At 43.3% G+C, this 22360-nt stretch overlaps 1 protein-coding gene across 6 annotated transcripts in view; it reads right to left on the minus strand.

The window, feature by feature from the left end:
* Nucleotides 1–22360, minus strand: part of ARHGAP27 (Rho GTPase activating protein 27) — an 80425-nt gene that overhangs the window by 31131 nt on the left and 26934 nt on the right. Inside the window, exon 1 of one of the 6 annotated variants that reach the window (XM_073682622.1) lies at nucleotides 2779–2962. The exons of the other annotated variants lie outside the window; for them this stretch is intronic. Coding sequence (XP_073538723.1) covers nucleotides 2779–2850 — 72 coding nt within the window. The 5' untranslated portion in view covers nucleotides 2851–2962. Of the gene's footprint in view, nucleotides 1–2778; nucleotides 2963–22360 lie in introns of those variants that run through there. 6 annotated transcript variants of the gene reach the window in all.

Consider the following 22360-nt stretch of genomic DNA (forward strand, 5'->3'; position numbering starts at 1 on the left):
TATGTCATGTTTTACATAAAGCGGCTACATATAGCAAAAAGATCTGCAGCAGATTCTGAAGTCACATCAGCTGTTGGTGTGTGGTTGGAGGATCACAAAACTATTTTTATATTTTTTTTCCCCAGGAGATAATTACATTGGAGCTGTGCTGTAAAAAGTGTGCCTACATTGTAGGGGGGGGGATTATGTTGAAAAATGAAGTGGGTTCAGTGGCCAAATGACTGATACCTGAGAACCAGATCTTGGACCATTCTTGAGGTGGGCACATATGTCGTACAGGACCATTAGTTGTTTCTGCACGTCAGTTCATTGGCATTCTATGTAGTAGATACAGTCCAGTCTAAACCATGCTAATGACTTGTATAAACATCACTCATACCCTACAATGATCCTAAGGCCTCATTCAGACATCAGTTTTTCTCAAACAAGTGCTATTCATGTTTTCCATGGATAGCACTTGCACTTCTGATAGTCTATGGTGTAGTTCACATGTCCAATCTTTTCCTCGGACTGAGTGGTTCCGTACAAAGGCATGGACACTTGGCTGATATGGATCAGATTCAGATTTTCACTCACTGTTTTGATAGAAGCTTTTTTTCCCCCATCCAAGAAAAGCTAAAAAACTGATGGTAGAAACTGAAACTCTGACCAAACTGATGAAAAGCAGATCAAAAACACTGATGAGGCTCGGACCGTTTTTCTCGTGGGAGAAAAATCAATGACTTTTGATTGGATTGCGCCCCAATTCAGATCCTCCTCTATGATATACTGAGGACAGAAAATATACATGCACAAACTCAAATATGCCAACCCCCAGCAGCCTGAATAGGGTGCTCCTGGATGTGTCCATAACGGCTAAATGATCTATCCCTTGTCCATAGCTGATACCTGTGAGTTACTCCTCCTGATAGAGGACATCCTTGTTGGAGGATGGAGCTCCAAAGATGGATAAACTACGTGGCTTTTACTGGCTGTTAATAAGCAAAACTGCAGACAGACCGCACAGAAAGCCACATGTCGTCTTCCTGTCAGCATGAACAGGATATATATATTAGAGGAACAATGAGGTCGCGCAATACAGAGTGCTGGAAAAATAAAACCTATTGCACCAGTTACAGTAGTTTATATCGGGGGGTGGTGGGTGCTCAGCAACTTTCACAACATGGAGAGATCTATGAAGCTGAAGTCAACTATTTCTAAAGGTGTGAGTGTCCACTGCACATCTCATTGTCAAGTGCAATGGGACTATCTGCTTGCAAAATTAGCGACTTCTCAATAACGTTTCCTGCTCCAAAGCCACAGGTTTACAAAACATCTAACCAATACGACTACGAACACTATCTAAATACGCCCGCCTCCACAAATTGAGAGCTAATCCGTTCACAACAGTCATGGTACACACCCCGAACTTGTGGTCTTCATAGAAATTGAAAAAGTATGGACATATCCGGACACGTAGTACATACTGGTCGTAGAGAGCATCAACATCCAGACCCTTTCTAATAGCGCACATACAAACTTGAAAAAGTATGGACTAGGGCCTAGGTGCTGAACACCTTGACCCAAGGATGTACATGCCACATGGGCAGCTCATCCAGCTGCTACGAGAGCCCTGTCCTGGATGTCAAAAAAACAATTCCCACATGAGGAACATGTAGGCAATGTCCCGTCAGGTCTTTGTGTCTTGAGTAGATGTAGGATCTTATGTGTACTAAAACCACTACAGCATGAAACTATTCATTCAACCGACTAAGGCAAAGCTACAACAAGTTTAACTGCTAGAGAAGTAAAGCATGTGCAGTACGAAAAACCCGATTTATAAAACCTCTTATGGTATGTGCACACGGTGTCTTATAGATGTTGGCGGATCTAATGTTTTTGTGGTAAAAGACACTTTGGGAAAAAGATGGCTTTTTTTTCTCTGAAGCATTTTGGCATCAGTGAGGTGTCAGCAGCTATCAGATGAATTGTAAGGTCACTTCTTCTAGCCACTTAACGCCTTTCCAAGTCTGAAGCAGATAAAAGAAGTTACAAAAGACTAAATCTATTCATAATGAGTCATACTGACATTGCTGTGCTTATGATCATTCTTAACATTTATGAACCTTTTTTTCTTTTTAGGCTGGTTCCAGGCAGAATCCACCTGAAATAGATGTTGCATGCTCATATCCTAACTTGGTAAAATAGAAGATATTCCCTCCAAACGAAAACAGAGTAGCGACCCAAATAATTTGGATGACGGCCATGATCTCGCTGACCTAAGGGGATAAGTACAATTACCCTGTTAAACTGTGTAAATAAGTTCATATAATTCAGCCTATTATTCTGATGATCCTTGACAAAGTTAAAAACCCTCAGGGAGAGCGTTAGTGTATGGGAAAGTCGGTAGAGATAGTTGACCAAATGGTTCTTTGGCCCACAACAATCCAATGTGTATGGCCAGTTTTAAAGTAAAGAATCACCGTCTGTGTAGAAACCTTCCTTCTAGATGTTGAGGACCTCCTCTTGTTGTAGTCATATGGAGTGAAAGTCCCTCTACTGACCGATAGCATCTCAGTCAGCACCTGGAAAAGACCATACACAAGCCACAAAGCTGGGCATTGACTATAAAATAGTACACATTTCCTTACAATGACACATACATGTGACACCTTATAATATGAAGATAAAAGGATGATTAGCACTGACTAGCAGCCATCCACAAGCTTCCCAACTTCCACAGAAGTCAATGAACTCTAGGCTGCTTACCATCAACAGATGAGTAGTCCTAGACCATACCTCAACAATCCTGGGTGAGCTTGGGGCCATCTTCTTTTTCCTCCTGGAGGTTCTGCTAAAGAAGTCCATCATGGTCCCAGGCCCTGATCCTCACATATGCTACACACATTTCTGAGACCTCATGTGCATAGTTACCCTAAGCAGCCACACAGCAGACATCGGAGAAAGAAGAACTAGAAGTGGTTGTGACGGGCTTAGCACATTTCCTGTGTTAGGTGGAGGAAGGAAACTGTAGAAAAATCAGGTGGTATGTTTATAAACTCAGGAGAACAGAATATGATGAGAACTGTGCAGAGGGGATCCTACACCCCAAGTGTTCTCTAATGCTGCACATTCTGGTTCCATTCAGGTTTATTGGAAAAAAACTATTCTCAAAGTCTTACAAAAGGTCAAGAAAGAATCTGTATGCAGAAACGCTACTTTCTGCAACTACATGTAGACATCACTATTGATGAGCGAGCAGGCTCGGGTGCTTCCCGAGTATCTTCGGCATGCTCGTATATTAAGTTTGAGTCCCTGCTCTGCATGATTTATGGCTGTTGGCTGACTAACAGCCATAAATCATGCAGATGCAGGGACTCAAACTTAATATACGAGCATGCCAAAGATACTCGGAAAGCACCCGAGCGTGCTCGGCGAAAGGGTTAAATGAGCACGCTCGCTCATCACTAATCACCACCTTTTCCATCCTTACATCTTTGATCTCCGTGGCTCTTTCTGTGCTACCCGAAGACTTCTCTCACTGCCTTTCTTGTCTCTTGGTGCTTCCACTACTGCCAGGGTTAGAGGAGTCAAAAGTTGCCATATTACTGTTAGGTGCAGATTTCCAACCAAGGCTACTTCAGTTTTGTCCAGGTTCGATATTAGCAAACTGGATTGCTAACACAGTTCTTTTAGTTCACTTAAGGGGAACCTATCATGTTGAAAATGGGATCTGATATGCAAGGAGGGTGTTCAAGAGCAGGAGGAGCTGATCAGATTCAGATCCATTTTTGCGGGATAGGATTTAGTAAAACTTGCATTTTATTGATTAAAATCCCTGGTGTTTTTATGCATGGAAGTCCAGTAGGCGGCTCCTATTCAGTGATTGACAGTCTTCCCTGTATGAGTGTGCATGCAGATAGCTGTCAATCAGTAGGACTGCCCACTGGACTCATGTTACAAACACCAGGGATTTCAATGAATAAAATACAAGTTATACTGAATCTTTTCCCACAAACCTATATATGATTCTGCTCAGCTTCTCCTTCTGTTCACAGCTCGGACAGCATGTACAATGTGACAGGTTCTCTTTAAGTAGGTATTTGTATCTGAAAATAAGTCAACTCAGTTTAAGAGACTGGTCTACTTTGTTTTCTTCTGTTTAAGGATACATTCACATGAGACAACCACAAAATAAGCTCCACAGAGTAAGTTGCACCAAAGTTCTGCATATCTTGTTGAAATGCTGTAGATTTGCTGCACCTTTCACCCTTTGCATCGCAGGCCAGTTTACATTGTGGATTTTTCCTATAGTGAGTGAATGAGAGCTCTCATCCACAATGCTGGTAATGCAGGCAGAAAATCCACTGCGTATCAGACCCATGTTGGCATACTCTTAAGGCCATGTGCACATCATTTCTTGATTTCTTGACTGTGCAGAAAATCTCCAAATCCTACTCAAAAACTTGGAGATTTTGCGCAGTTTCTGCGCACACTCATACTGTGAGCAGATTCAGTTTTTGAAAAAACTACGTTTTTTCAGGAAACAATTCTTTTTCGGTGCACTTTTTGGATGATTTTTTTCTTCTGAAGCGGTTTTGAAGAATTGTGGAAGAGTTCCCCCCCACCCAGAGAATTTTTTTTTGCAGCCTTTTGATTTGACAGTGCCTAGTGTAAAGCAGATTTCATAATTACACTTTACATAAGTGACACGCACTCTTTTTTTCCCCACCAGGTATTTTTCAATATCTGAAAAAGAAAAAAAAAAAAACTACTTATGACCAGCAAAAGAGGATTAACACTGAAATAAATTCTTTCAATCGTGTTTTATTTTTTAATTTGTGGCTTTTTTGGAGCAGAAAAACTCTTTAAAAAAAAAAAAACAACAACCAGTGGCTCTGGATTATTTTCCGAATAGCAGCATGTGAACAGCATCGAGGACATAAGCCAGCCCTGTGGTACTCCATGTTTTGAGGAGACTGGTATTGTAGAGGATCAGCAGAGAGAGGTCATTTGTGGTTTTCCAGGCTGGAAGGAATTGTACCATCTAAAAGCTGTGCAATCAACTGCAGAAACCTCCTTAGAGGGGTTATTTATCACCTCTCACTGAAGCATTGAGAAACAAGAGGAGCTTCTGGCGTTGGATCCACAGCTGCCGGACAGGTATGAACAGGTCTCTCTGGGGGCCAGCAGCTATCCTGTGCACACCGCATAAGGGAACCTTCCCACAGTCCAACAGTACCAGCATGGTGTGTGAGATTTAATGAAATATTTGCAGTATAAATTAACCTCTGCCACAGAATTGAATTCCAATGGAAGTCAATTTATGCTACAAATACGGATGTCGGAGCGGATTTCAACAGCAACATTTTCACAACAATATCCACAAGTGGTAAATAGGGGAGAGCAATGTGGAAACGTACCCTAAAACGTTCATTATTGTATGTACATGATAACAAAACAAGCAGGTCCGGACATTTCAGCAGGAGACACATTCAGACTGGGTCGGGGGTTATATGATGTTCTGCAGAGACCCTGACTTACCAGATCAAATTGTGTCTATTAATTTAAGGTTAGAATATTACTCTTATTTTGACCACTTCATGTCATTGTTTGCTATCTGGTCGGACATTGAAAAAAAACAAAAACAGACTTCACCATGAAATAGTAGACAAAAAAAACATTTTTTTTACCCCAGAACGTTGTTCAAAATCTAAAAGGAAACAAAAAAAACCTACACATGATATTTTGTATTACCGCATGCGTAGCTGTCCAAGCAAGTTTTAACTACACCTCCCCTGTCCCCCAAAAAAATGAAATAAAATATCAGCAAGTCATATGGATCCCAAAACGGTAGCAATGAAAACTAAAGCTCCTACAAGAAAAAAAAGAAAGGAAAAAAAAAAAGACAAGGGCTGTACAACTTGAACAAGCAATAAAAAAAAAAATGGTAAAGCTCCTGGAAGGTGACAAGGTCCAGCTGAAGTCTTCAACCGGCCCCGTCTATAGGTCAGGTATATTATATCATTTGGATGATTACTTATATCTGTAAAGTCAAACACTGATATAAGTAAGGCCGATAAGTGATCTGTGTCTATAGAGCGGATGGTGATATGAAGATATCAGCACCATTCTTGGTATAAAAAAAGCAATTACAATAACCTCTACAATCATTTCCATCTTATAAATAATCACATATACTATGCACGGTGGGTCAGTGGTTAGAACAGTCCCCTTGCTATGGAAAACCGGAGGAAACCCACACAAACATGTGGAGAACATGCAAACTCATTGTAGATGTTGTCCATGGTGGGATTTGAACATCTGCCAGGAGTTTGTATCTGAATTTACCTACCACCAAGAACAACATCTCCAAGGGTTTTGTATGTTCTACCCTTGTTAGCGTGGATTTCCTCTGCTTTCCTCCCACATGTCAAAGGAATAGGAAATGTAGATAGCGAGTCCCAATGGGGACTATTATAGCGCTATGCAAGTAAATATATTGCGTGTTAAGATAAAGCCAGCCATACGTAATTCAAAAGAAATCTCTACTAATATGGCGACGATGAGTAAGGGGCAATGTGCCCATCCCAAACATCTCATCTCGGGAAGCCATGAATGGACAAACTTTATTCCGTACCATCTAAACTTCATTTCTTCTGATAGGAGACATTACACCGCTTCCTATCCCCTTTAGATTATAAGCAAGGTGAACAGCCAGGCCAATGGGGTAGGGGGAGCATATTTGGCCAGGGTATGGAGACAATTAGGGGTGCGTAGGATTCGTAAGTGCCCGGCCCTCTGGGTGTGTTACACACTCATCGCACAAGGTTTTCTGAGTGACAAGAGCACAAAACAAACAGTGGTGACATTCACAGCTCACATTGTGTACTCCGCTGTCAGGTGTGGCACATACAGGGATTTCTCACTAAATTATTGGACCTTTCTGTCAATTTAAATGGAGAAATCTTCCCTTGGGTCATGTCCAGAGACTTAATACTGGTCACTGGCAGACAGACAGAAAAGGGCCCCTGTGCAAGAATAGTATATGGGACCTTTGTAGTCCAATAGCTCATCATAATGCACAATTCCACCTGCTTTGGAGGTGGTAGTGGCCCCCCTACATTTTGGGCCCCTGTGCGGCTGCACAGGTTGCACCAATGATACATCCACTCCTGAGAATGGTTCCGTGCACATCCAGTGGGATTTCCAGAGCACAAAATGCCTGTGGCAGGAGATTTTATGCCGTCAGTCTCAGCATAGGTACAGAGCTTCCATCCATCACCTGGTGCATGTAAAATAATGACAGACCATGGTCCGGGATACAGTTTTGCAATCACTGTCAACCAGCAAGGTGGATATGTCCTCCCTGATGGAGATCGTCATCCGGTTGTACATTACCTGTTGTCGCAGATCCCGGCTCAGGCGTCCTGATAGTACCTGGCTGGAGTAACGCTGGAGCTGCAGGTCACCTGTGCTTCACAGGCTCTGGATCTGCTGCCACATCCTGTGTCAGGTGACGCTGCATGCTATTTGCATTGGGAGTGGCCAGGAGCCTGTGTACCCTTTCTTTTGAAGTTAACCCTTCGGTCGCCGAGCACGTAAAGCAGGTCTGACCACTTCTCATTTCACTATGTGTCACATTCCTGTAAGTCACCGTTATTATCTCAAGTCCATTGTAGCCTGAGGCAAGAATTCTCATCGAATTTAGTCATTGCTGGGCTCGGGTCCGTATCTGCCCAGAATAACTCACCTGAGGGTCTACCTCTGTTTGAACGTTAACATGAAAACCATATGCCTAATATTGCAGAAGTCAGAAGTCCTACCTTGCGCCACAAAAAAGATAAAAAAACAGAATCCAAGGATTTCCAACAGAACATAGCCCAGAGCATCACATTGCCTCCTCCAGCTTGTCTTCTGGTGACCTCTGTTACCCAGGTAAACAACGCGCACACACCCGGCCAGCCACAGGATATAAAAAGAAAGTGATGCAAGACCAGGCCACTTTCTTCTATTACACATGTGCCCACTGTAAGCACTTTCGGTGATGGATGGGGTCAGCATGGGCACAGATAAGTCTGACGCTACTTAGCCCCATATGCATCACGTGGTAAGGCTCTGTGCGGTCTGAAACCTATCTGCCAGCAGCAGGGTCAGACTGGGGTGCCAAGGGCCCACCAGTGACATTGGTTCTCCAGGTCTACTGTTCAGCTCCATGCAAATCCTACTGACCCTTGTTCACAAAAATAGAATTAGACTTACTGGTAATTCGGTTTCTAATAACCCACCACGACAGCACACAGGAGGATGTAACCCCACCCTAATAGGGACAAGAAATACGGAGATTTAAATAGCCCCGCCCACATCCTCCCTCCAGTGTTATTACAAAGGACCACAAGAGTATAGATGCTTCAAATTTAATTTTTATTTCTACTGATCAAGCTGACGTAGAAACAATAAGCGAGGGGGAGGGAATTACCCGTGCTGTTGTGATGGGTTATTAGAAACCGAATTACCAGTAATTCTATTTTCTCTAATAACCCCCCACGACAGCACACAGGAGGTATACCAAAGATATACTAGGGAGGAACAATAGCCTGAAGGACCTTCCTTCCAAAGGCTGAATCTCCAACAGACATTAGGTCTAATCTGTAGCGTTTGGAGAAAGTATGAATTGAGGACCATGTGGCAGCTCTGCAAATCTGTTCAATGGATGCGCTGGCTTTTTCAGCCCAGGAGACAGATATCGCCCTTGTAGAATGGGCCTTGAGCTTTGCTGGAAGAGGTAGATCCTGGATCTGGTAAGCCTCCGTAATCACCCTCTTAATCCAGTTGGCTATTGTGGATTTTGCTGCTTCTTTCCTCTGTTTGGACCTTGTGTATGGACAAATAGGTTGTTGTCTTTCCTGCCTTCTTCTGTTTCCTGAAGATAGTGCAGTACTATTCTCCGAATGTCCAGAGTGTGGAATTCCATCTCTTTTTTGTTTTTTGGGTTGTCACAAAAAGATGGAAGGATTATCTCCTGAGATCTGTGGAAATTTGAGACCACTTTAGGTAGAAATGAAGGGTCAAGTTGGAAAATTAGACGAGCTTCCAGGATTCTCAGGTAGGGTTCGTTGATCGAAAGGGCCTGTAGTTCACACACTCTTCAAGCTGTAGTTATTGCCACCAGGAAAGCCGTTTTCCAGGTCAGCCTGTCCAGTCTTATGGTTGATACGGGCTCAAAAGGGTGGAAAGGTTAACCCTTTCAGAACAATGTTAAGGTCCCAGGGGGGAACCAGTTCTGTTACTCTAGGGTGGATGCAAGTGGCTGCTGTCATAAATCTTCTCACCCACTGATGTTCCGCTAGTCTTTGATTGAAGTAAGAACTTAAAGCCGCTACCTGGACCTTAAGAGTACTAGGTCTGAGACCTTTGTCCAGGCCTTCTTGTAAAAAGTCTAGAATCTGAGCCACATCAGCCCTATGAGGGTCTGGGTGAGTGGGTGCACACCACCTTAAGAAGGTTTTCCAGATCTTATGGTAAATGGTGTTCGTTACAGGTTTCCTTCTCTTCTGGAGAGTTTTGATGACTTTCTCTGAGAGGCCTCTTGTCTTTAATATCAGGAATTCAGAAGCCAGGAAGTTAGGTGTAGCCTCTCGGGATCCGGATGGTGAATCGGTCCCTGGAGAAGGAGATCCTTGATGGGAGGAAGGATTAGAGGGCTCTCCACACTCAGACTGGTTAACCTTCCGAACCAACTCCTTTTTTGGCCAGCGAGGGGCCACTAGGATTACTCTGGTCCCTTCGGTCCTTATCTTCTGTAAGGTTTTTGAAAGGATAGGTAGTGGGGGAAAGGCATATGCTAGTTTGAACTCCCATTTGTAAGCGAATGCGTCCACGCCCAGGCAAGGGCCGTTTGGATCCAGGGAGAAATATTGAGGTACTTTCGCGTTTTGGTGTCCGGCGAAGAGATCTACCTCTGGATAGCCTCATCTCTCGACTAACATCTGGAAGACATCTGGGTTTAGGCTCCACTCTCCTGGATGAATCTTTGTTCTGCTTAAGAAGTCTGCCTGGATATTGACTGAACCTTTGATATGAAGAGCCGACAAGGATAAAAGATGTTCTTCGGCCCAGGAGAATATTCTTGCTGAGATTGCTTTTGTATCTTCTGCCCCCTTGATGACGAAGGTGGGCTACCGTGGTGATATTGTCTGAAAATATCTGAATGTGAGATTTCTGGACCAGAGGCTCTGCTGTTCTGATGACTTCCTCTACAGCCTTTAGTTCTCTGAAATTCGATGAGCGTTGGCTCACCTCTTTGGTCCATATACCTTGGAATAGCTCTTGGGAGACCATGGCTCCCCATCCCTTTTCACTGGCATCCACCTTTATGTTTACCAGCGGATTCTGGATCCATGGTACTCCTCTGTTCAGATTTTTTCTGTTCAGCCACCAGAATAGAGAAGTTCTTACTCGTGGTGGTATAGGGATTCTCCTGTTCAGAGACCGTGGAGATCCGTCCCAATTCGTAAGGATGTGGGTCTGTAATGTTCGGGTGTGCGCCTGAGCCCAGGCCACCATCTGAAGACAGGAAGTCATAGACCCGAGGACCGACATGGCGTTTCTTAATGATACTGATCTTCTGCTCCTTAGGACATTGATTTTTGCTTTTATCATGACCCATTTTTGTTTGGGCAGGAATGACATCTGGCTGTGGGAATCCAATAGTACTCCTAGAAATGTTTTTGTCATGGAGGGAACCATCTCTGATTTTTTCTGGTTCACTAACCAGCCCAGAGACGATAGGATCTGAGTGGTCAACTGTAGATGTTCTCGGCGTACTGATACTGAGGGCCCGATTAATAACAGGTAGTCGAGGTATGGTACTATTGAAATGTTCTGACCCCTGATATAAGCCATGACTTTTGTAAATATTCACGGGGCTGATGAAATTCCAAATGGGAGAACATTGAATTGATGTTGGACTATTTGATCCCCTTGAGCCACTGCGAATCTTAGGAACCTCCTGTGAAATGGATGTATGGGTATGTGGTAATATGCATCCTGGAGGTAGATTGTGGCCATGACATGGTCCTGTCCTATCAGAGGGACTGTCGACCTGATGGATTCCATCTTGAATCGTTGGTAGTGGATATACTGATTCAGTGGCCTTAGATTGCTTATAACTCGGTGTGAGTCATTTGTTTTTTTTTTATTAGGAAGAGCCTGGAATAATGTCCTGTGCCTATCTCTCTTGTAGGAACCAGGGATATCACCCCTGAGGACAATAGGTTTGTAAGACCGGATATCAGGGTGACCTGACGACTCAGGAGAGCGGTGTTAAATTTCTCCTCCTATCCTCCAGAGGGGATAAGGTTATTTTTACTCCGAACTCGACAACCCTCAGGACCCATGGGTCTGAGCAGATTTCTTTCCACTGAGGGAGAAAATTCGAGACGTCATGGTCTGTTCTGATGTTGATTTTGGGAGAGAAAGATTTTTGCCTCCTCTACCTTTTGGGTAGCTCCATCGTCCTGTTTTGCCTTTACCCCTATATTGAGGGGTCTGCTCTTGGGAGGGACGAAAAGGCCTCTTCCTCACATTCCTAGGTTCTGGGAGGGCCTTCTTCTTGTCTGAGGCCTTCTCTAGAAGATCATCTAGGGCTGGCCCGAACATGTATTTCCCCTTAAAGGTGATGGAACACAACTTCATTTTTGATGCCATGTCGCCGTTCCAGAATTTCAACCGTAGTGCCCTTCTTACAGAGTTTGATAGCCCAGATGCTCTAGCCGCCACTCTCACGGATTCTGCAGAGACGTCTGCTAAAAACCCCATAGCCTTCTGTAGAAGTGGTAGGGATGCCAAGATGTCTTCTCTGGGGGGGTGCCTGAAACTAGGTCTTCCTCCAGTTGATCTAGCCAACGAGCCATTGATTGAGCTACGCCCGTAGAGACTGCGTTGGTGCTTAATAGTGTTGCCGAGGTCTCCTAGGATTTCCTGAGTAGTCTCTCCATTTTACGTTCCAAGGAGTCTTAATTGAGAGGAATCTTCAAAGGGCAGTGTGGTTTTCTTTGCTACTCGTGCAATTTGGATATCCACTCTTGGGACTTCAGACCAGCATTCTGCCATCTCATTGTCCACAGGAAATCTATCCCTTAACTCTGTAGGGGTATTTAATCTCTTTTCTGGAGATTCCCACTCCTCTAAGACTAAGTCCCTAATACTCTGGTGTATAGGGAACACCAATTTTTTTCCAGGAACGTAGCCCCCCAAACATCTGATCCTGTACTGTTTGGGGCACTTTTTCTTCCTCGACCTCCATAGTTCTCCTTACTGCCATGAGTAGTTCCTCCAAACTATCTGATGGAAAATAATATCTCTCTTGTTGGGAGTTATCAGGGGTCGGACTTAGTTCACCTTCCTCTGGAAGATCTTCCGAGATACAGTATATATCTCCTCTTGAGAGTCTTCCTCATCCTCCCTCTGGCGGGCTAATCTTCCTCTTTTTGGCTGCTGAGGGAGTAGATGTAGAACCCTGACTAGGTGAGGGCGTAGGGAGAGTGACCGAGGCTAAGGAGGATTTGCTCTCCAGAAGTACAATCCCCTTTATCTCCTCCATTAAGGAAGGTTGTTCCTGCCTGATAATTTTCTCCGTACAGTCCTTGCATAGTGGCTTTCTATGGGAGGACAATAGTTTTTTTTTGTACAGATGGGACATCTGCTTGACGGTTTAACTTTTTCTCCAGTTGCAGGTTCCTTGTCCCCCTACAAGAGAGGGGAGAAGGGGAGGGGAGCTATAATCACTATTTCCTGAATCTGGGAGATGGACTACCAGTGCCATACTTACTGGGACCGGACCAACGCTGGGCTCTACGTATGCAGAGCAAGAAGCTTCAACAGACATGGTTTTGTCCTACCTGTGGATGTCTTCCTGTCCAGGGCTCCTTTTATGGGCGACCGGACCAGCGCCATCCTCTGTTTAGAGGGCTCCTCCCCCGGTGTCCAGGTGAAGATTTCTGATCACCGGTGGCATTCTGCTCTTCTTCCCCCATAGTTTTTTGACGCGGTTCACAGTGGAACGCAACTGCCGGAAGTGACGTCATCATCCACCGTCACCTCCGGTGCTGCGGAGTGCGCTCAACATCCGGGAGCCGGCATCGCCCGCGCATCCAGAGGGGGAGGAGGAGGAGATGGATTGGAGAGCTCAGAGAGGCTTAAGGTCAGAAGATCCTGCAGACCTTGCCCGAGAGCACGGACTGCAGAGGGGGTCCCGAATCCGGAGGAGACGGGAGCAGCGCCCTGAGGAGGAGAGGTAAAGACCGCTCGATCCTCCGCTGCCCGGCTAGTAGCTTTCCCCCAGTGCCTGTCGCCAGCCCAGCACACCGGGGATGACCTCTTCATCCCTGATAGGGACAGGAAATAACACTGGAGGGAGGATGTGGGAGGGGCTATTTAAACCTCTTCGTATTTCCCGTCCCTATTAGGGTGGGGTTACATCCTCCTGTGTGCTGTCGTGGGGGGTTATTAGAGAAATTTGTCTATGCTTCTATATACTAATAGTCTGGGTAGTTTGTTAAATGATAGGCGAGACGTTACCCTCATCTGCACATGTTGCATTAAGTGTACACCTTACATAGGGTTAGGCAGCCTACTCCAGCACAGGGGGCCCTCACCTGTTCCCCTGTAGACCAGCAGTAACTTTTTCAGCAATTTGTGTTACAGGAACTCTACTAAAGGGATGAGCCTTCAGTCTCATTGCAATAAGCCTTATTACAGGATCACTAGTTGTCCTCCTTTGGACCATTCTGGGTGAATATTAACCACTGTATACCAGTTACACACCATAAGACCTGCCGTTTTGGAGACAGGTTGAGCTAGTCATCTAACCATCCTGTTCTGTCACTTGTCAAAGTCACTCAGGCACTTTTGTTCAGCCATTTTTCTTGCCTTCAACACATCTACTTCAAGAACGGACTGCTCACCTGTTCTCCAATATATCCCATCTTTGATAGGAGCCAATATAATGAGATAATCAAACATTTTGCAGAATAATAATGTATTGAGACACCAGGGTTGATCATGAGTGTGAAAGGAACCATAGAAGGAACACAGGTGACCTTAGCCTTGTAAAGCACCACCCAGAAAGGTGCTCTATAAAACCTCTCCTCCCCCACACTAGGCAGGCCGCTCCTAGCTAGTAAAGGCCAAAACTGCACAACCTGCAGACATCTATAGAATATAGTAACAGTTTGCATATTTTTCTCACTCACAATGTCTTACAACATAAAAAAGTAAAATATACTACATATATACATATTTTTTAAGCTTCTTAGATGCCATTACAACATCAAAGTAGTAGAACACCTCTAATATATTGATGACTTCTCTGTAGGATGCCATAAATATCAGATTGATAGGGGTCTACTGGGCACACCCACCAATCAGATATTTTCAGCACCAATGACAGCGACCAGACAAAAAGTGAATGGAGCCTGAACAGCACAGCTCCTTTGTAGTGCCCATTGCTGAGAATTGCAGCTCAGGCCCCATTAAAATGAATTGGAGTGGAGTTGCTGTACCTGGGAACAGGCACTACAAGGTGAACAGAGCTGCGTTGTTTCAGCTGCTTTCTCCGTTTACATCAGGCCGCTGGAGCTCAAAACTGGTGAATGGAGGGAGTGTCGAATGTCGGACCCCCACAGATCTGATAGTGATGATGACCTATTCCAAAAATAGGGCATCAATAGCATAAGCCTAGACAACTCAATTTCCATACAAAAAACTACTTATAACCCAACTATTGTAAAGCCATATACAATAACAAAACAGAAGTAACAATGAAACAATAGGCTAAATGACATAAAACAATGCCTAACTGGCAAAAACAATGCAAAGTACCAAAATCTAAAACTAACTGGCCTGAAATTGAGACAAAATAATCAGAATTTAACAAGATGTCCTTAGGGCATGTGTGCACACTTTTTTGAGGAGGTTTTGGAGCATAAACTGAATGGAAACTCACCCAACCTTCCTCAGAAACGTGCAGTTTCTGCTACGAAAAAAACTCCACGTGCACATACTTTTAAGAATGTAAAAAAAATAATAAATCAAAGTCCAAGGTTAATATCTGCAAACCTGAAAAGGAAAAAAAAAACAAAGATGTCGGGAAGAGCCTACCACCAGGAAGTAGACAACTAAGCTATGACATAAAAAAAAATAATATGAAAACCCGCATGGCTGCTCTCATCCCACAATACCCCCTCCCCCACAAAAAGACCCCAATAATGATCAGCATCTCATACGAGAAAGCAAGCCTTTACAAGGTATAATCAAATTCTACATTTCTGACTAGAGGGTCGCATTAAGTGACCTGGACTAGGTGATTTCTTCAAAGCCAATCCTTTGGATCAACGCATTTCACTTCCTCTTCCCTAGACAGTCATAACATTAAGAGAAGGGTCTACTTCTGTCTCGGGGGCAGTTTCAGTCAGGAAGTCCAATATAACTCCTGGATCTAAAATTCTCCCTCTCAACAAACACGGGTAAAATGATCTGGGATCCCCAATCCGGACATCTTCAAGGATCTCCACCACCAGCCAGCCTGTGTGACAACCTTTAGTTCTGCGATGACTTTACTATTCACTGTCTCTGTGACCAAGGTCTGGAGCTGTGTTAAGTACAGCACTGATGTGTCTAAATTTGGGCAGGTCACAGTCTTATAGGTTGACCCCTTAGTCCCATTACAAAACCAAAAGGTTTCAAAATGAGTCATGAAAATCCTACTTCTCATATTAGCTGAACGTGGTCGTCTCTGCAGAGGTCGCACTGCAAAACTACAGCCAGCAAACATCCTGCAACGCAGTGACCACACTGGTCGGTCAAAGTGAGGGGCTGTAATATCCAGACAAAATAACTGCTTCTGAGCATATCAATCCCGTATAGTGAATTACTGACCACAGCCATAAGTCCCCCTCCCAACTATACACATCAGATCAGTAGCCTAGCTACCGGGAGGGCAGGGGTGCGGGCGCCCCAGGCCTTGGGCTCAAAGGGGTCCAACCGTAGATATGCTACCCTTAACTATGTCGGTGTGAGCAGCAAGCCGATACAATTAAGCCCCGCGGTAGAGCAGGGAGCGTGGCTCCCCATACTACCGCCCTCTGTTTTGTAGACCACAGGTCGCTTTAAGCCTGCGGTCTAGAGAACGGCTGAGGTGCTGACGCACGCGCAGGACGTCAAAGTCCCGGAGCGGTGACATCCTATGCGTGTGCCGGCGTGTTGGTCCGCCTGGCCTTGTGGGTGGAGTCGTCAGGATCGTGGATTAGTTGAGTATCACTGTTTTTGGTTTTTGTTTTTTAATTAAAACTTGTGGGGGGACTCAAACAACGGGAGACCCTGAAACAGTGGGGGCCCACATACATTATAGGGACTAATGTGGGTGCCCTTATAAAGTGTGGGGGCTTATGTTTGGCCCATGATACAGTGTAGGGGGCTAATGTGGGGGCAATTATACATTTTGGGGCCAATGTTAGGGCCATTACACAGTTTGGTGCCATTATACAGCGTGGGAACTAATGTGGGGGCCATTATACTATGTTTTGGGGGAGCAGTGGAGACATACTGTGTATAGGGGAGCTGTACATTGAGGTGCTCAGTGGACATTATTAAATATTATAATAATGTCCACTGAGGGACTGACATTATTATAGGGGCACTCAGTATTGTGGCTGTCAAACGGGCAAAATGTGGACACTTTTCTAGGGCATTAATATTTTTTAAGTGGCAATTTTACCATCTACATGGCACAAAAAAGGAACTTTGCTATGTAAGGGGCACAGTGGTGGGAATCATTATGTGGGGCACTAAGAGGAGCGCTGTTATTGTGCCAAACAGCAGGTGCAGTGATAAGGACACACGGCAGCAGTGGCTCAGTATTAGGTCACAGCCCCACTATCAGTATTTGGTCAGTATTTTTTCTCAGGAGTGGGAGCCAAAACCAGGTGAGGAACAATCAGAGAAAAGGGTATAATAGAAACAAGTCACCAATTACGCATTTATCACCCACTCTTGGTTCTGGCTCCCACTCCTGAGAAAAAATACTGACCGAATACTGACCAAATACTGATAGTGGGGCCGAGGCTACGGTCAGACAGACGTAGATTCTCTCATCCAAAAGAATTGGACAGATTATACAAATTACACTATCAGAGTTTGATCCAAGTGTCAGCATAGTGTGATCCAATTCTCACACTTGTGAGAAGATGGAGAACAAAATTTCTCCATTCTGCCAGTCTGTGGAAATCGGACTGCACTCAGATGTCATCCGAGTGCAGTCTGATGTTTTCCACACACGCATAGACTTGAATGAGTGAGCGGCATCTGATTGAAAAGTGAAATCCCAGCATTTTGGCTTTTTTTCACCGACAGATTGTATATATAAAAATAAAAAAAAAAAAATCGGATCACATTCATCCGATGTACATGATCATATAAGCGAGCCCTAAAGGGAATTTGCACAGCTGGTCATGCCCGTTACCACCCACTTTTTACAGATCAGCCAGAGAGGTGTAAAATTTCTTTTTTTGTACCAATATAGTTTGCAACAATTTTTAAAGGCATACATCCCTATCACTGTTTGTAATGCATGTCAGATCTGAACATTACCTTACGGATGCGTGCACACATCCAATTTTTTCACCCGTCTCCAGTTTTAAAAATTAGAGAAAAATTTAAGAAAAAAAAAAAAAAGGCAAAACAGATGACACATTGGATAAAAAAGGCTGATATTTTTTTCTTTATATAGAAACGGATATGTGAATGCTGCCCACATCTGACATTTGGCCACAGAGGGGCAGACTTACTCATCTAGTTGTTTATATAGGCAGCGTATAGGCCGCAATTCAAACAGTCTTTGCCAGAATTCGATAATTTCAAGCCACCTTTTTGGAAACTGTGTGGCATATAGCCGGGGGAGGGGACTGTAAAAAAGATGCACCAAACTCATTCAAATTGGCATTACTCAATAATGAAGTGCCAGTCTTAATGGATGGGGCCTAAGATCAGATTATCTGAAAGGTCACCAAATTTATTCCAGCGCAAAAGTGTCTAAAACACTAAATAAACCTCGCTCATGGCATGTGTGCAAAAATACTTGCTCAATTTGAGCCAAAATTATTGTGCATTCTGAATAGTGAATTTGCACCAGTGTTTTTCGTTTTTTAAACCAAAAATTGCCACCAAAACCTAGTAAAAGAAAAAATAATTCCCAAAATGGACTAGTGTGAAAGCACACTAAGGTTATAGACAATTTTTTTTTTTTTTTTTTTTTAATCAGATCTATTCCAAAATTCTACTCAAAAACCGCTTGGAAAACACTTCCTATTCATTTCTATGGGAGTCCACTTTGCGGTTCATAATCAGGAGTTTTTGAATATTATTTTTTTGTTGTTGTTCTTGAAGGTTTTAAAAAACCCCGAAGGATAAGTCCCTTCTTTGAATCTGATCTCTATTATAAAATTTTAGGAAACAAAAAGTTCAAAGCTCTCCCCTAAAAGTATACTGAAACGATTTCCAAATGAAAAATGTGTTTTTGTGCGCCTCATAAAAACCTTAGTGTGAACATAACCTAAGAAAGACTCTTGGACATATTATCATTCTGTGCCATAGAAGTTACATAAAGAAATACAAACCGGAATGACTTGGCGCAATGTGGAGGATGAGTCCTCATCCATGTTATGGTGCCGAGGACAGACGGAGGCCATAAAAATACTTATGAGTCAATGTCAGGTGGCAGCATACAGCACATCTTTCCTCACATTGATCAATCATATATTAATACTAAACCCTTTGCGCCCTGCACCCAGAAACATAACGGCGGCACATTTAGCGCCAGTCACCTCTAACTACCAGTACAGGGTAAAGAAGATTGATGGTGGATCCCTACATGGCTCTCAGTCGCTCTATACACAGGGACTGCTAGAATTAGCTTCACAGCGCAGGTGGAGTGCACCTGACACACCCCTCCTCCGATAGTCAAGGCCTAGAGCGCCTCCTGCTGGTCAAGTACTGCAATGGACGCAGATTGTCTAGAAAGCAATATGATATACACTCAGTATTAATCCTTGTTATATGTTATATCACAATAAAAGCGTTCTGGTGTAAAATTAGATAAAGGAACCTGAGGAATCACATAATCCATGTGAAAAAGTAACCGCCGCTCTACAAGAACTGGTTGTTCTACGGCAATAATACCTTCTTAACAAGTGCTGCACATTTATGCTACGGCAACGCGACAAGGTGTTATAGTGGTAGAACAACCATTTCTTGTAGAGGGGAGGTTACCCGCCTGTTTTTAAAGCGGTCACATTACATACCTGTCGCATTCGATTTGCATTGAAGTCTATAAGCAAGTGAGTCGCGTGGGACTTGTGACCGGAGACAGAAAACCGGACAAATTTGGAAGCATTTGCGTTTCCGTGTCGCCATCACGGCAAGTCACAATGCGACTCCACAGGAAATCATTGGATGCGAAATCACAATGCGACAACACAGAATGAAAGTGGGCGTGAAGCCCTAGCCTAATTGAAACACTTGGATGCAAAAAAAAAATGTATTACCTGTCTACAATATAAGTGAAAATTGTATGATCGATTTGATCCCCACAGATCACTAGACTTGGCTGGTCCCAAAGCTGCCAGTCTGGAGCTTGAATGGTGAAGGGTCGCGTAGGCGGAATACCGCTATGGTCAATGTCTACAGGATTGACCGAGATAAGGGAGTTCTATCTCATATGTACTTGTGTGATCACTGCTCTGAAATAGGGTCTTTGGACCCCTGTTTTAATGATTGTAGGGGGTCTGGTCTTAGTTTTGGGGCCATATTTATCACTGATCCTGTGGAGAGTTGATGGATTTATTTTGCATGAGATAAACGTGATAAGTGTTTTCTTCTTCCCTCTGATGTTCTTCATCGCCATTGGAAAGTCTGCGCGCTTCAGGTCCAACTCCAGCTTCTCCACTGGTTTCAGTTCAAAACATTCATGTTGTGTCTCCTCAGCCTCAGAGGCTTGTTCATGTGTTCTGGGTCCTTGTATTTCTGAAATTACGTATATGGATGGGCACAGGACCTCAAGAACATAGTATAGTATAATTCTTGGCTCCCTAAAAAAGCTTCATGTAATCCACATTACGACATTTGATTGATGTTTCCACCACCACCACCACCCATAGACAGTGTATCGCGCCACCTGGTGGAGACTATATGACACTGCTGCAGACAGTAGGACTAATAACACGAGACATGACATATCTTCATATGACAAATGCTTATTGTATCCAGTATCGGAGCTGTGCATGGTGATTATGTCACCATAAAATTCACCAAAGGTGACAGTACTATATGGCAGGGAGTGTGGAGCTGTGTGGTACCCAAGACTGTATTACTTATGATTAGTTTAGATACAGTAGATGGTATACATATTGTAATGGGAAGGCTGTGTAGCTTTTTCTGTATTTATGTGGAGCTGACGCTGTTATGGGTCAGAATCATATCCCATGTAAATCTGTATGACAAAATATTGTTACTTTGTAAGACCTATACCTAACCCTCAGACAAAGCATCACACGCGAAACGTACATTAGCAAAGGATGTCTACATGCATAGGAAGGATCTGTTGTGGTAACACTTAGCATTTATTTCCTCTTGTTTTCTTTATACAGTCATCTTTCATGTTATTGTGGCTAATTGCATAAGTTCCATTACTATCTTTATGGGGTTTGTTTCTGACCTCAAGTCTTGTGAGTTTTTTAATTTTATTTATATATTATCCACTATAGCTCCTCCCTCTTTGCAGGTAGATTATGTTCCCTCCTTTCTCGTTATCTGTTTTTTATCCTAATATCACCTATTGTATATCTGACGTCCACATATGTTTCTGTTCATAAGATAAGTGATAAATATATGATCGATTTGATTCCCAACGATCACTAGATCGGGGACAGCATACTTGAGGTCCCAAGCTGCTGGTCCAGATTTTCAGTTGAGCAGTGGTTGCACATACGCAATACTGCTATTGTCAATATCTATAGGACTTACCGATATAACTGAGTGCTATCTCATATGTACATATGTGACCACTGCTCTGAAATAGGGTCTTGGGACCCCTGTTCTAATGATTGTAGGGGGTGTTAATGTTGGAACCCCCAGCGATCATTTTTTTATCACTGATCCTGTGGATAGGTGATGGATTTTTTTAGTGGGATAACCCTGTTGAGAACTTTCTTCTTCCCTCTGATGTTCTTCAGAGTCAGGCTAGGGTCACACAGCCGTAGATTCTTTCATGCGAGAGAATCGGTCATATTATGCTAATGTTACTCAGATCAAACTCTGTCAGTGTTTGATCCAAGTATCAACTTAGTGTGGTCCGATTCTCTCACATGCTCCCACGTGGAGCAGACATTGTTATTGGCCGGAATCATATATCATGTAAATCTGTATCACATAATGTTGTTATTGTGTAAGACCTATGCCTAACCCTTAGACAAAGCATCACATGCGAAACATACATTGGAAAGGGTGTCTACATACATAGGAGGGATTTCTTTTGTTACTTATTCCCTCATTTTATACTGTCATAGTTTATGTTACTCTGTCTACTTGTATAAGTTCCATTACTATCTTTATAAGGTTTGTTTCTGACCTCAAGTCTTGTGTGTTTTTTAATGTTATTTATATATTATTCATGAATACCTCATCATATGAAGGTAGCCTATATTCCCTCTTTTCTCCTGAAATCACTTATTTAGTTAATTACGTCCATGTATGTTTGTAATATGGCATTATCATGTCTTTTTACAATGATTAATAAAATAATGCTTTCATTATTAACAGTAGTTTTACACTTTGTTTCCGTTTTTTATTTTTCACCCTGATCTGTCATGTTGACAAAATGAATGTTGGGCATGTTGTTAATTGATAAAATGTGTTATGTTTGCAAATTGGAACCGGATCTTCAATTCGGGTTATCTGTAGGACTGACCGACTAAAGAGGAGTGTGTGTCATGTTGTGCCACTTCACTGTCTGTTATAGATCGGAAAATGAAATTTCCCACCAAGGGAGAAGTAGGGCTAAAAAAAGAGGCTTGTTCCCTAAGGAAGGATAAGAAAGACTTTACCGAGACAGTAGAGATAGTGAATACGGTACAGAGAGCAGGCCGGAGTCCCCACAGTGAGAGGTGGCTAATTTCCAGAGCAGGGACCACTGTACAAGAGTCAAGTTGGCAGGTTGTGGTCTTAAAAAGGAGAGCAAGATAATCAACCTAAAGGCCCCCACACATTTTACTAATGTCGGCCAAACCTTCCAATGTCAGTGTGCTCAGCTGGCAGTCTAATGTGTATG

Source organism: Phyllobates terribilis, unplaced genomic scaffold, assembly GCF_046119375.1.
Source record: "Phyllobates terribilis strain yellow unplaced genomic scaffold, ASM4611937v1 Scaffold_5__5_contigs__length_657084704, whole genome shotgun sequence".
Taxonomy (NCBI): domain Eukaryota; kingdom Metazoa; phylum Chordata; class Amphibia; order Anura; family Dendrobatidae; genus Phyllobates; species Phyllobates terribilis.